We start from the raw sequence: 14,000 nt of genomic DNA, 5'->3' as shown, positions 1-14,000 counted from the left end.
AACTAAGTGAGGCCCTAAGGAATGTAGTGAGATTATGTCTCACAATAAAATATAAAAAGAGCTTCAGATCTGGCTCAGTGTTTCAGTACCCCTGGGTTCAATCCCTGGTATTAAAAATAACATGTAATCTCTTCAACAATGGGACACGTACATCATTCAGGATAAATTGAATCCACATTCCTGAGGATGGTCATTAATATTTGGGTGAAAATAAACTATTTTCCTCAGGTATGGTGGACAGTGCCTTTAATTCCAACAGCTTGAGAAGCTGAGGCAGAAGGATCAGAAGTTCCAGGCAAGACTCAATAACATAGTCAGATCCTGTCTGAAAATAAAATTTAAAAGGGCTGGAGATGAGGTGCAAGAGAATAAATCAGACATTATTATCCTATTTGCATATGTGCCTACATGACCAGTGTGAATGGACATTAGGTACAACCAAAAAAAAAAAAAAAAAAAGAAGAAGCTACAGTCTATTTATGATGATGTGTCAAAATGCATTTTACAATCATGTATAAATAATGAAAACCAAGTAAAATAAATAAATAACTTCTGCCAAAAACAAACAAACAAATAAAAAAGGGCTGGGGATGTAAACCAAGATTCAATATCCCCAGTACCAATAACCAACTGCCTTATTTAAAGCAGCTATTTTACCTGAACACAGGATGTGTCAAGTGACTATTGTTTTCCCTCAAGTATAATACTCAGAAACAGAAAACAGAAGTGTTATTCTTTCCAGGGACAGTAGAACAGGCCTGTAATCCCAGGGACTCAGGAGGCTGAGGCAGGAAGATCACAAGTGGGAGGACAATGTCAAAGCAACTGGTACAGCCCATGTTTTCTTTTCTTTTCTTTTTTTTTTTTAATTGGGGGCGGCTGTGAATGAGGATTTCACTGATACAGCTTCTCTAGTTTTGATCCCCAATACTAAAACAAAATATTCCTTGCAATACTTCAGTAGAGAAAAAGTGAAAATAATAGAATGTGTCCATTTGAAACACATGATGAAGACCAGATATTTGAGAGTGATGGGAAGTGAAGAGAAAGATGGCATTTTAGAACGCAGCAGGCAAATGCAAATGAAGGATCCATAGCAGCCTTCGGAGAAACTAAACTGGGGGAAGGAAAGAGTTGTTTTGTACCTAATGTCCATTCACACTGGTCATTGAAAGACCTAAGCAATTTCCTTCTGCTTGGGATCTTATTTTGCTCTGAAACTTAACCTCTGACTTATTGTAATGCTAAAGTCAAGAAAAAACCTACAGAAAAGCTCTGTGGAAACAGTTCAGTTCTCAGAAAAGCCTGAAAAGTGGCAGATAGGCCAAGATAACCACATATCTGAAATTCCAGATGGCTTCCACCTAGGTGTGGTGACCAGTATCTAAACTAGAAGCCCTGCAGTTTGGCACGTACTCCCCTTGCGACATCCTCACGGTTTAAACCAATCAGTTTAAATGAATCCCCCTCCTGTAGTGACCAATCTCTCCTACCCAAATTGTTCCCGCCAGTAAATGTGCTAATCATGTTTTAGAATTGTTATTTGATTTTCCCGCGGTGTGTGATGATTTGCTAAGAGATGCTATGATGTATGTGGGGGGTCCCTGCCTTCTCCAAAGAATGTATAAAACTGCTGCAAAACCTGGGCTCGGGGCCTCTTAGCATCACCAGTTGCTGTGTGTGTGTGCTGAGGACTGAGCTAGCTCGCAATAAACACCTCTTTGCTGCTTACATCGATCTTGGGTCTCTGGTGGTCTTTTGGGGTCCCGAATTCGAGCATAACAGTCATGTAGGCACATATGTGACCTTGTTTCCTACCAGGGAACAGAGACCCAGGGCACCCTTCAGATGCTACTCGATCAGGCTCTGCAGCTCACCCATTTGTGGGGCTCCAAGGGAGGTGCTGACCCTGTACCTTCAGCCCTGGACACAAACTCACCATTTTTGTCTTCCGTGGGGACTCAGTGTTCGCTCGAGAACCTCCAGACACCAAAGATCTCGGGGACACAGGCTGCTCAGAGTCACCTAGGCCTTTCTGGCAGAGCACTTGGGGCCCAGAAAGGGAGGAGCAGAATTGGTGAGAAAGAAAAGTCCGAGGAAGCCCGCCCTTCCCCTCTGGTCCAGATCTGATTGGACAGTTCCACCCCAGCATCCCTGATGGGCCACTACAGTCAGGCCTCTGCATTGTGACTGACAGCTAAGGTTATCAAATCACTAACCAAAATTGCCTAGAGTGGCAGATCCTTGGCCCCAGCCCTTTTCAGGTGGAGCTTCTTTGCTGGGCTGGGAACTAATCCAGGTGGGAAGCCTTTGCTTGAACTTGGTACAAATGGTAACATCTGGGATTGAGCTCTGGCTGAGGGAGACTGCTTTCCCAGCACGGGTGAAGCCCAGGGTTTTAACTCACCACAGAAACAAACAACAATTTTAAAAAATCAAGAAAAACAGTTACTTAAGGAGTCTAAGGCAGAAGGAGCCCAAGGTCAGGTGAGCATCTACAAATGTTAATGCAGTTTACCGTGAGGAGTCCTTGCCTCCCGAATCCTGCAGTATAACACCAGAGAAGCAGGTGGAGAGTGGAAAGTGGGAGGCTTTAATAAGAGAAAGCACAAAAGACTCGCCCCACCCCAGGAAGAAGGGGACCCAAAAGGCAGAATCCCTGGAAGGAGGCGGATTTCTCCCTCTTAAACCTAAGGTCATGTTTTGTCTCCCACATTCCTGTCCTTTGTTTCCCTTTATTGTGCACATGGTAGGGGATATGGGTGGGAAGGACAAAGGGTGGGAAACAGGTGGACTGTTGGGGCAGGGAGCAGAGACCTGGGCAGGAACAGCCTAGGGTGGTTTGATTAGCATCTCCCTGTTTTACTGGGAGCTACTTCATTAGCCCTTATTTAGGACCTGCCCAAGGCCAAGGGGACATGAAAATTTCACTCCTCAGGTGTTTTTTGTTGTTGTTGTTGTTTCCCAGGCTAAGATCAGATTGCATTTTTTTATATAGGACCTGATATTAGACCCCATTTACCTAGCTACACAAACTACTATCTTTCCATCTGGCTTCACAAACAGGGAGATCCTAGCTTAAAATAAAATAAAGAGAGTTGGGGATCTAGCTCAGAGGTTGAACCCACAAAAATTATCCCAAAGAACCTCAAAGAAAAAGATACCTATATACATATATAGTATCAGCTGGTGTGACCTCAGGCAACTTAGCAAGACATAGTCTCAAAGTTGTTTAAATAATATTTTAAAATATCATATTTGATATGTAAAAATAAAAACAGTTTGACAATTATTTTAGTAATTCTCATCACCTCCTGGACATTAATCTTTTGAGGAAATAGCCTGAGCTAAGAAAGGAAGCAATTGGTGTTGGCGTTTTGGCTCAGTGTTCTCTCCCCAGCAGAATGGGGGGGGAGGGGGGAGTCAATTCCCTAAGGCAGCAATGTGGGGTTGAAATAAAATGAGCACCTTGTACTTAATGTCCATGTTCTACATTTTACTATTAGGGAGTTCTAGGAAGCAGCCTGACTCTGGTGACCCCACACTGATCTCTTTACCCCAAATCCAAACAGAAAAGGTCTTGATGAAAAGCAGGAAAGGAACTTTGGTCAGTGAAGCTACAACTGGAAGACAAGGGAACCTTGTCCTTAGCCCTCTCTTCAGGGGCTGTCTAGGACTCTCAGGTTTTATAAAAAGGGTAATCAGTCATAGGCATGTGTGTAGAGGGCACACTGTATGTAGTTTTGGTTTCATTTGTGGCTTCAGGCATCTGTGGGTCTCATAAAATGTCTGTGAGCTCATGGTCACGTGCCCCCTCGACACACTTCACCCCATTGCACAGGCTGACCGGAATTGACCTCTTAGGAAGGCGCCCCCACCATGTGTTCTACCATGTCAGTGGTTCTCAGCCACCAACATTTTCAAGAAAAGCCACAAGCCCACCAGCTCCTGCCTGGTAAGCACCATATCCCTAGAGGCTGACCCAGTGCTCTCACTTCCTGGGTTTCAATTGATAGTTAATCCAAAAAGAAATAACAACCCTGCTCAGCTCGGCCCATAAAGCCTGCATATAAAACCCCATTGGGGCACACATGGCCTGTGGTGTTGATACCGCTGGTTACTGGGAGGAGTTCTGCCCCCTCACATGTTGAAGTTTGAACATTAGAGAAGCAAGCCCAGGCAAGCACACAAAGCAGGGTTTATTTATAAAGGAGTAACATAGACTTCTCCCCAGGAGGGAGAGGGGGGCCATAGCTGGTATCCTGGTGTTCCCAGAAGCAAGGGGTTCAGCCTTTCTATGAGTCCTAGGCTTCCTGTGTTCTCCATGCCTTTCCCCCTTATCTTTCTCCTTCCTGTCTTGGTGACTAGGCCCAGGAATGCTTGGTGAGATGGCACAAAGGTGACAAACAGGCTGGCTGAAGAGGGAAGGGCAGGATGCAGCAGCTAAGGACACATTAACACCCTAAAAGCTGCCTGTAGGGAGGGGCAATCCTGGGACAGGCTACCTTAGCAACAGGAAGGAGCAAGGACAGGTCCTTGATGAGGGTGGAGCAAGGGCTCTGAAGGAATTAACATTTCTATCCCTCAGGGGACAGTCTCCAACTTGCCAGACTCACTCAAAATTGGCCTTTTTGGGCCTGGGGATGTGGCTCAAGCGGTACTGCGCTAGCCTGGCATGGGTGTGGCCTGGGTTCTATCCTCAGCACCACATACAAACAAAGATGTTGTGCCCACCGGAAACTGAAAAATAAATATTAAAATCCTCAAAAAAATTGGCCTTTTTGATTCTAACTGACTCCATTTACCTGTCTGTACTGACTGCATGTCTATTTCTGGCTTCAGTACCTATCCCTTCCCAGAAAGTAAATACAATTTTACTTTTACTCTTTATTTGAATTGGTGAAGTCTTTCACATCTTGTGCACTGGCCCAAATTCAGTCTACCTACCAACATTCCCAATGACAATGGGGAGGGGGGCTTATATATAAACAGTCATATTCCCCCAATTGTGGAATTGTAGCCTCATACCTGTGGAGGGCTGAGAACTCAACTCTAGATGCTTCCCCCCACCTCCCACCCCCTGCTGGGCATTGAATCCATGGCAGGGATACAGAACCCCTGAGCTCCATCCCCAGCCATTTTTCTATTGTGGTACAAAGAAGTGGGTGGAAGCATAAATGTAATGGGTTTGAAAATATAACTCTGAAACCCAGCCTGATTCTTTCTTATGATTGGGACCATCTCATCCAAAATTCATGAAAACTAATTTTTGTTTTACTGTAAATTACTGCAATCTCTAAGCTTGCTTGGAATGCCTGTTCATGCCTTGAAATCACCCATTTTTGGCTCCCCCCTGACCTGATAACAAACCTCTCTGAAACCTCAGTGATACCTCATAAATTCTGACGTTGGGATCTGAATTTATTCCCTGCCTTGAAATGCTAACCCATGTAGTTCATTAACCTACTATCTGCCTTTGTATTATGCTTGTCCAAATCCTGGTATCTGTAAGTTTTCAAGACACCTGTCTTTGCAAGCATTTGTGCTATAAAAATGGAGTATCTCTAGCCTGGGGTTTGGGGTGAGACAGACATGGCCAGATCCTGGGTACATAAATATGTTTGATTCAATATTGGAGTCTGTGTTCTTTTCCTTGAGTTGTGGTTTAAATGTGCCAGGTCTCTAACAAGACCACCTTTGGGTTTGGCCAAGTTAGCATATTTATATATATACATATTTAGTTCTTGGTGGACACAACACCTTTGTATGTGGTGCTGAGGATCAAATCCGAGCCCCATGCATGCCAGGCGAGTGCACTACTGCTTGAGCCACATCCCCAGCACCCCCCCAAAATTCTCATATGGAAATCTTTACCCCAAAGGTGATGGTGTTAAGAATTAAGGGCTTTGGGGAAGGGATGGGGTTCAGAGGGTGGAGCCTTTGTTGCTTCTGAAAGCCATAAGCAAGGATTTGATTCCTTGTCACGTGCCATGTCTTTTCAGAGAAGGCTTGGTCCTGTGGGGCTTTCCTCTTCTACTCTTTCAAGTTTGTGCAATTTGGAAGCTCCTTCTGTTTGCAGAGTGGTCTCCTCTAGGCTTGGTCAGAGTCTTCTGTCTCAGCCTCTAATTGCAGGAAGTTCTGGTCTCTTTGCTGGGTGCTCAGAGTGGCCCCTGAGGGTGCATTTCATTCAGTGTGGTTTGTGCATTGTGACTTTAGGTGCTGATGTGGGGAATCACTGGTCATCATGCAAAGAATGCCTGAGGACAGAGTAAGGAGCTGTTTGGACCAAGCTCCAGCTCTTTCAACACAGTTGGTCACTGCCCTTGGTCTTATGTGTCGCACCAGCACAGGGTGAAAGGGCCATGGCAAGGCTATAGCCATGTCTTCTGCAGGTTGTGCAGGATGCCCAGCTACTGGGGAAGGGGCTCAGCAACCACTGAAGCTCTTCCATGGCCTTCTGGCCTCTGCCCATCACCTTGTGGAATCAAGGGCTCTGAATTGGTTGTAAGGATGAGGGTCTCCCAGGGGACTCTTCAGAGAACAAAGAGCGAAGGCGGGGTTTGGAGATGTGGCTCAAAGGGTAGTGCGATTGAAAGACCCCAGCCCAGAAACCCCAGGCCCCATTGTGAAACCATCAGGGCGTGTTGCTAACCCACTAAACACCGGAGAGGTCTATCTGTTAATCAGTTAAGGGTAGTCTATTGTGAAAGGACAGGATGGTTGGAAAAGAACAAAAAAAAAAAAACCAGGTCCCAGGGCATTCTTAGGCAAATAGGAACTGATAACATAAAGTGAAGAACAACTTTGCCCTTTAGGTAATCTATATGCTGGGTTCAAAATAACCAATAAGAAACCTGTTGCTTACCCTGCGCGGAAACCTGCCCCTTTATCCTATAAAAGACCTGTACCCCAAAGCCCGGTGTGCCAGTTCACCAAAGCTCCGGCTGAGGTTTTGCTGAGCACCCGCAGGCGCCTGTGTATCAATAAATTGCCTCATGTTTTTTGAAGCCAGTGTCTCGTGCGTTCTTCCTTGGACAGGGAGTCCGAGGGTCTTTCACGCTCGCCTGGCATATATGAGGCCCAGGATCAATCCTCAGCACCACATACAAACAAAGATGTTGTGAAGATGTTATATCCACTGATAACTAAAAAATAAATATTTAAAAAATTCTCTCTCTCTCTCTCTCTCTCTCTCTCTCTCTCTCTTTTAAAAAAGAGCAAAGGCGGTCAAGCTGGACCACTGGACCTCAAACCACAGCAGACCCCTCCCTCTTGGCAGGCTCAGGCGTCCTCTGGCTCAAAGATCAGTGTCAGGAAATGCATGTTCCACAGGAGGGACAAGGATCATAGAGAGATGACTTAGGACAACAGAGGGAGTTAGCCACGTGTCATCAAGAGGTGAATAGCACTAGGGGCGGTGGCCCATGTGTGGTGGGAAATAACCTGTTCTTCTACAGAGCAGAGAGAATGTGGCCTCCAATTTGATCCCACAGAGACACATTTCACTACAATGAGACCTGAGAGTGTGACATCCAGAGAGCAGCTATGGCCTGAGGATCTACACCTCAGAAAGGAAAAGCCACCCATCAGGATGTAACCTAGCCTGGAATGATGTCTGTCTGAGAAGCCTGCTCTGCCCTGGCACCCCTCCACATTAAAGGCACAGCTGATCAGATTCCAGCCCTGTCTGACTCCTGGTCAATCCCGAGTCCCTTTAGCTCACATCTTCTTCCTTCACTATTCTCTTTCTAGAGAAACACAGCTTATTCTAAAAAGATTCTTAGAGATCAAAATTAGTTTCAAATTTTCTTTCACTCCAGTCAAAATGGCACCTTTTAAAAACACAAAACACATTATATGCTGGCAAGGATCTGGGGAAAATGAGACACTCATACATTGCTGGAGGGAGAGCAGGTTGGTGCAACCAATATGGATAACTCTATGGAGACTCCTTGTCAAACTGGGAATGGAGCCACCATTTTACCCAGCTATCCCACTCCTAGGTTTATACACAAAGGATTTAAAAACATTATATTAGAGTGACACAGCCATATGAATGTTTATAGCAGCAAAATTTATAAGAGCTAATTTTTGAAACCAGGCTAGATGCTCTTCAATAGATGAGTGGATTAAGAAACTGTGGTATAGGACTGGGGATGTGGCTCAAGCCATAGCGTGCTTGCCTGGCATGCGTGCAGTCCGGGTTCGATCCTCAGCACCACATACAAAGATGTTGTGTCCACCAAATACTAAAAAATAAATATTAAAAATTCTCTCTCTCTCTCTCTCTCTCTCTCTCTCTCTCTCTCCTCTCTCTCACTCTTTCTTTAAAAAAAAGAAACTGTGGTATATATACACAATGGAATATTATTCAGCATAAAAAGAGAATAAAATTAGAACATTTGCAGATAGATGGGTTCAGATGGAAAATATTACGCTAAATGAAGTAAGCCAATTTCCAAAAAAAAATGTCAGATTTTTTTTTTTCTTATATAAGGATGCTGATCCACAATAGGGATGGTGGAGAGCATGAGGAAAAAGGCAGAACTTTAGAAAGGGCAAAGAGGATACATGGAAAGGGAGGGGCATGGGGGTAAAAAAATGGTGAAATGAAATGGGCATTATTACCCTAAGGACATGTATAAAGACACAAATGGTGTGACACTACTCTATGTACAACCAGAGTCATAAGAAATTGTACTCTATGTGTACTAGGAACTGAAATACATTCTGCTGTGATATATAACAAAGCAGAATGAATAAATATTTTTTTAAAATGTCCTGGGAACTTAAACTTGGAGACTTTAAAAATATTTTCTTTAGGCTCTGTGTAAATGACATTGTAGTTAGCTTCAATATTCTATTTTGAACATTCCCTGATACTTCCAGTTTATTGGTGAGAACCTGAAATCCACAGTACCTCTGGCCCTTTTGCCTCTCAACAATCTCATGAACAAATTGTATTTCCTTGCATATTATGAATAGTAAAATATCTTGACAACCTTGAAATGGTCTCAGAAATCCTTTAACGTTGTCATGCCTGATTTCAGATGGTAAACACTTTGAACTGATTCCATTAATAATTTATTTCCTCTGTTTTCTACTAATATTATTGTTCAGTGTTCAATCTCCTTTATCAATTTTTCTTCTATTTTCACTTTTTTCTGATTGTAGTTTGTGTTTTTAAATATTTCCTGTGATGATTTAGCCCTTCTGATTGGATTATAGGTTTCTTTGTCCTCTACAGAGACACAAATGGGCAGAGTAGGTTTGGAAATGCTGGCATTCCAGGTTACAGTCACCTCCTGGATGCATAACTCAGGGTCAATGAGGTTGGAGTTTATAGAGAAAGAGCTTAGGTAAAGCCCCTTCCCAATTAGCCACAGCAAAAAGGGGTGGTCTGTGACAAGGGCCCAATTTACCTGGGCCATGGCACTGTCGATGGTTAGAGCTCTGTATAAAAGTAGAAAAAAGACTTGCCCAGGAGAATTAGAACCACGACCCCAGCTTTCTCCAATATTTTTGGCCTGGTGAATTAGTCCTTTTATATCCCATGTGATCCTGTGATAGTTCTCTTTCTGGGGTCCTCATGCCCTCTTGCAGTTTTGCTTCTTCTCTTCTTATATTGTGCAGCAGACCATCATGTTGGGTAGGCATCTAGGGTCAGATATGCCAGGCTGGGGTCCAGATTTGCTGTAGATTTTTTTCTGGGAAGACACAAGCAAACCCCCTATCTAACTTCATGAGTGGTGAAGGCTCCTACCACTGATTGGTAAAGGAGTCTTTATATTGTACTAAGTGTTAATGAAAAGGCCCAATCAAGGGGCCAATGTTTGAAGCTAGGTGTGCAGTCATCACCTTTAGGCACTGTTAATAAATTCAGAGTAAAGAGGATAGTCTTAAGAATACCATGGGGAGATGGTGAGGAGTTGCTGTCTCCCTCCTTTTGTTTTTATATGGCAGCCTTCAGCTCTTTGTGGGCTCTTTTCACTATTCCTTGCTGCTGAGGGCTGTAAGGAATACTAGTGGTATGTTTAATATTCCACTCTGCACAGAAATCCTTAAAGGCCTTGCTGGTAAATGCGAGACATTGTCTGGTTTTATTTGGGAAGGTCCTCTCTTGGGTGTAAAACAGTGCAAGAGGTGAGAACAGACTTGTGAGAAGCTGGTTTTCTCTCTTGTTCCTGAACACTTCTCTGTGAGAATCTATGAATACTGTTGATGAGTTTGTATTTAAATTTACATCCAAAAGTATACCTTAGAGGTGAAAAATTGGCCTCATAGTTGCACGTCTGTGGTTTGGATACTCAATACTGCCAAATATCAATATGTGTGTGTTGCTTCTTTTTGAAGTTTAAAAACCTGGATTATATGAATTTCATTTATAGTAAGAATTAAATATTATTAGAACATAAATTACTTTTGGAGAATTGTGAATTTTGCATAATAAAAGTTTTATTTTTCAATGATTCATCAGGAATTTATACCAAACCTTTTCCAGTTAGAAATATTCTAGAAAACCTTGGTAAAATAATCAATTTTTTCTCAAATTAAATATTTTTAAGATCATCTTGTAATATGTGCTAAGTGTGACTAAAAATCTTAGTGTATAAGTGCTCACTTTCCTTCACTCATTTCAGTAAAAGTATGAGAAGTGGCAGGTAGAATGTAAAGCGTCATTTGACATACATTGTGGATATGCAAGGAGCAGTGGCTATGCGGAATGTTACTGGATTGTGTGCTGAGCATGGGGAGGATGGTAGTAGGCCCTCCATGTATCTAATGTGGCTCATCAGACTGAACCCTGGCCTGTCCATATTATATCTTACCTGCCCTCACCCTTGAACTCTGCTGGCAACTCTGAGTCCTCATTGATGTTCATTCGCTTAGCATTCAGCCTTCACAAAAAAGCATTAGTTTGAAATGTAACATCAAAAATGAAGAGTTTAATATTTCTAATGTGTTCTCTGCTGAATTCTGTAATGATTTCTCTAAATTGAAAGAAAGATAATTGATAATGGTTAAATTATACAATGTGGGGAAGAAAACACAAAACGTATTGCTTTTGATTAGATCCATTACTCAACAAAATTTTCTTTCCTGTTTTGGATGTACATAAATAATAAATTAACAATATTAGAAGACAAATTGAATATACTGAAATTGTTATGCTGAATGCCAATCCAAGTAGACAACTTCCAATCTTGTTTCAGCAAGAGCAAGAAGAAAATCTCCTCTATGATTGTACAGTAGCAAAAAATACACACATTTTTATGTAGTGGACAATACACAATTAAAGTCTTATTTCAAATTACACATGTTTATAAGACAATTTTGTACAGACCAGAAAAGTGTATTTATATTCTAGATTGTTTTTGTCTCTACACTCTTGGTGTGAAGTAATATTTTTATTTACTATGCATTGTTGAATGGACTTGTAGCTAAGTCCTGGGGAAAGAGGCAGAAAGTTTATCTACATTATGCACAACAGACCCTCGGGGTTTATCTGCTCAGGGCCCCAACCTCTCTTTGTTCCTAAGGTTGTAGAAGATGGAGTTGAGCATTGGGGTGAGGTGGTAGAGAAGACAGCCAGAACCTTCTCTCCTGAAGACCAGAGGGATCTTGGCTGTGGGTAAGTGTAAGCAAAGGGTGCCCAGTGAAGTGGGGTGCTGCAGGTGGAGTAGGCCTTTTCCTCTGCCCCGAGAGCATACAACACAGAGCAAGAAAGACTTGACCATAAGAAATGATTCCAGGGGCTGGGGATGTGGCTGAAGCAGTAGCGCGCTCGCCTGGCATGCATGAGGCCCGGGTTCGATCCTCAGCACCACATACAAACAAGGATGTTGTGCCTGCCAAAAAACTAAAAAATAAATATTAAAAAATTCTCTCTCACTCTCTCTCCACTCTCTCTTAAAAAAATGATTCCAGTTAATGCAAACATAAGGAAAAGGTGGTGCTCACAAACACTGTGTTCTCCTGGACCCAGATGTTCATACAAACTAGGACCAAAATGATGGGAACATAGCAGAAAAAAATGATTGATGGCCCAAATCAGCAGTAAGAGATAGATATGGAGTGTATATGTGATGGGAGCACAGGAGTTGATAAAGCCCTTTTTAAAGACCTATTATCACAGGGCTCCATGGCACATGCCTGTAATCCCTGTAATCCCTAAAGAGGCTGAAACAGGAGTATCACAAGTTCACAGGCAGCCTCAGCAAAAGTGAGGCACTTAGAAACTCAGTGAGACTCTGTCTCTCATTGAAATATAAAATTGGACTGGGGATGTGGCTCAGTGGACAAGTGCCCCTCAGTTCCATCCCCAGTACCAAAACAAACAAACAAATAACACAGATATCAGGAATAGTGTATCTCCACTTATTAAAGAAAGAAAGGAGAAACTCTGAATTTCACATTCACTGAACTAGGAAAGCAAACGCCATTTTAGGGACATGTATGGAGATGAAACTTACATCAATGAGGGACAGCTAATTAAGCAGGGAATAGAGAAACGTGTGCAGGAGGACATCCAGGAGGGTAAGAAGGATCATGGACAGGTTGTCAGTGAGAGCCATTAGAAAGATGAGAGCAATGCAAATGAAGAGGAAAGATTAAATCCATTTTTATATTTTTATTATTTGGTACTGGGGATTAAGCCCAGGGGTGCAAAACCACTGAGCAACATCTGCAGACCTTTTAATTTTTATTTTGACACTGGGTCTTGCTATGTTGTTTAAGGCCTCACTAAGGTGATGAGCAAAACTTTGTCATCCTCCTCCCTCAGCCTCCTGGTCCACTGGCGTTATAAGTGTGTGACACTGTGCCCAACAAGACTAACTCTCTGTGATGGAAACAATTCCAACAAGATAAAATCAATGGACACTTGATCATAATCTGCCACAGAGCTTTATTAGGGTTCACCTTGGTGAACTTGGAAATTTAGTGAACCATGACATTTGTTACAACTTCAGTAGGATGTGAATGTCTTTATCCACTAATGCATTTACAAATTAGCATAAGGAATTAGTTTTCCAGGATATAAGCATAGAAAATTCATTTAAATTCATCCAATAGGGGTCCATATTACAAAATGTTTTAAAATCATCACAGCATCATTTATTTCTTCTATATTTATTTTTACAGCTTACTTCCAAAATTTTTTTGTTTTATTATGTAAGAATTTTTTTTTAATCTTCTTTAATGTTTTTTGTACAACATTCCCAGGTGCGGCATATCTTAAGTCAGGGTACATCATTTTTTTTTTTTTTTGTTCGAAAATTCACAGTGAATTCTTATTGCCAAGACCTCACATACAAAGTCACAGAAATTCACACTCTGAATTTTCACTGTTCACCTCCACCCAGTCTCTTTTTGGTTTTCATCCAATCTCCAGAGTTGAGTAGAATGTCATTTCCATATCTGACATTTATTCCTATGTTCACTGCAGCTTCCCAGCTGTGCCCAAGCTCTTCACAAACAGCACTTGTGGTATGTCTCTGTGCTTCTGGGATGCTTATGCACCAAACTCATAGCTTTATGAACTCTTCAAAAAATGAATTTGAACACAAGATCTGACATTTAACAAAGTGGAAGGAGAAGCTGTCATCCTAAGAATATGCAGATCAGAGGAGTATAGAAGATTCCAGTCTTGATGAAGTTCATCATTGGACAATTTTGAGAAGTACCACCAATAATTCTGTGCTTTTTAGGCTTATATATTATATTAGAGCCAAAGTTCACTAGACTTGAGGAAAGCTCACATCATGAAACATTAAGATTCACACAAGTGGTATTATGTGCACCCATATGAATGAGAAAGAGCAACTAGAAAATGAACAAAGAACTTGAAGATGGGCTGGGGATGTGGCTCAAGCGGTAGCACGCTCGCCTGGCATGCGTGCGGCCCGGGTTTGATCCTCAGCACCACATACAAACAAAGATGTTGTGTCCGCCAAAGACTAAAAAGCTCCGCCAAAGACTAAAAAGTAAATATTAAAAAT

General features: G+C 42.2%; 1 protein-coding gene across 1 annotated transcript in view; it reads right to left on the bottom strand.

Moving 5' to 3' along the window:
• The window catches only part of LOC143639733 (uncharacterized), a 33,073-nt gene extending 22,191 nt beyond the window's left edge, over window positions 1–10,882 (bottom strand). Inside the window, exon 1 of the mRNA XM_077107773.1 lies at window positions 10,830–10,882. Within this exon, the coding sequence (XP_076963888.1) occupies window positions 10,830–10,882 (53 nt within the window). The remainder of the gene's footprint in view (window positions 1–10,829) is intronic.
• Window positions 10,883–14,000: the final 3,118 nt, after the last annotated feature.

Source organism: Callospermophilus lateralis, chromosome Y (assembly GCF_048772815.1).
Source record: "Callospermophilus lateralis isolate mCalLat2 chromosome Y, mCalLat2.hap1, whole genome shotgun sequence".
Classification (NCBI taxonomy): Eukaryota; Metazoa; Chordata; class Mammalia; order Rodentia; family Sciuridae; genus Callospermophilus; species Callospermophilus lateralis.
The sequence above is the reverse complement of the archived record's forward strand: the minus strand, read 5'-3'. Positions and strand labels throughout refer to the sequence as shown.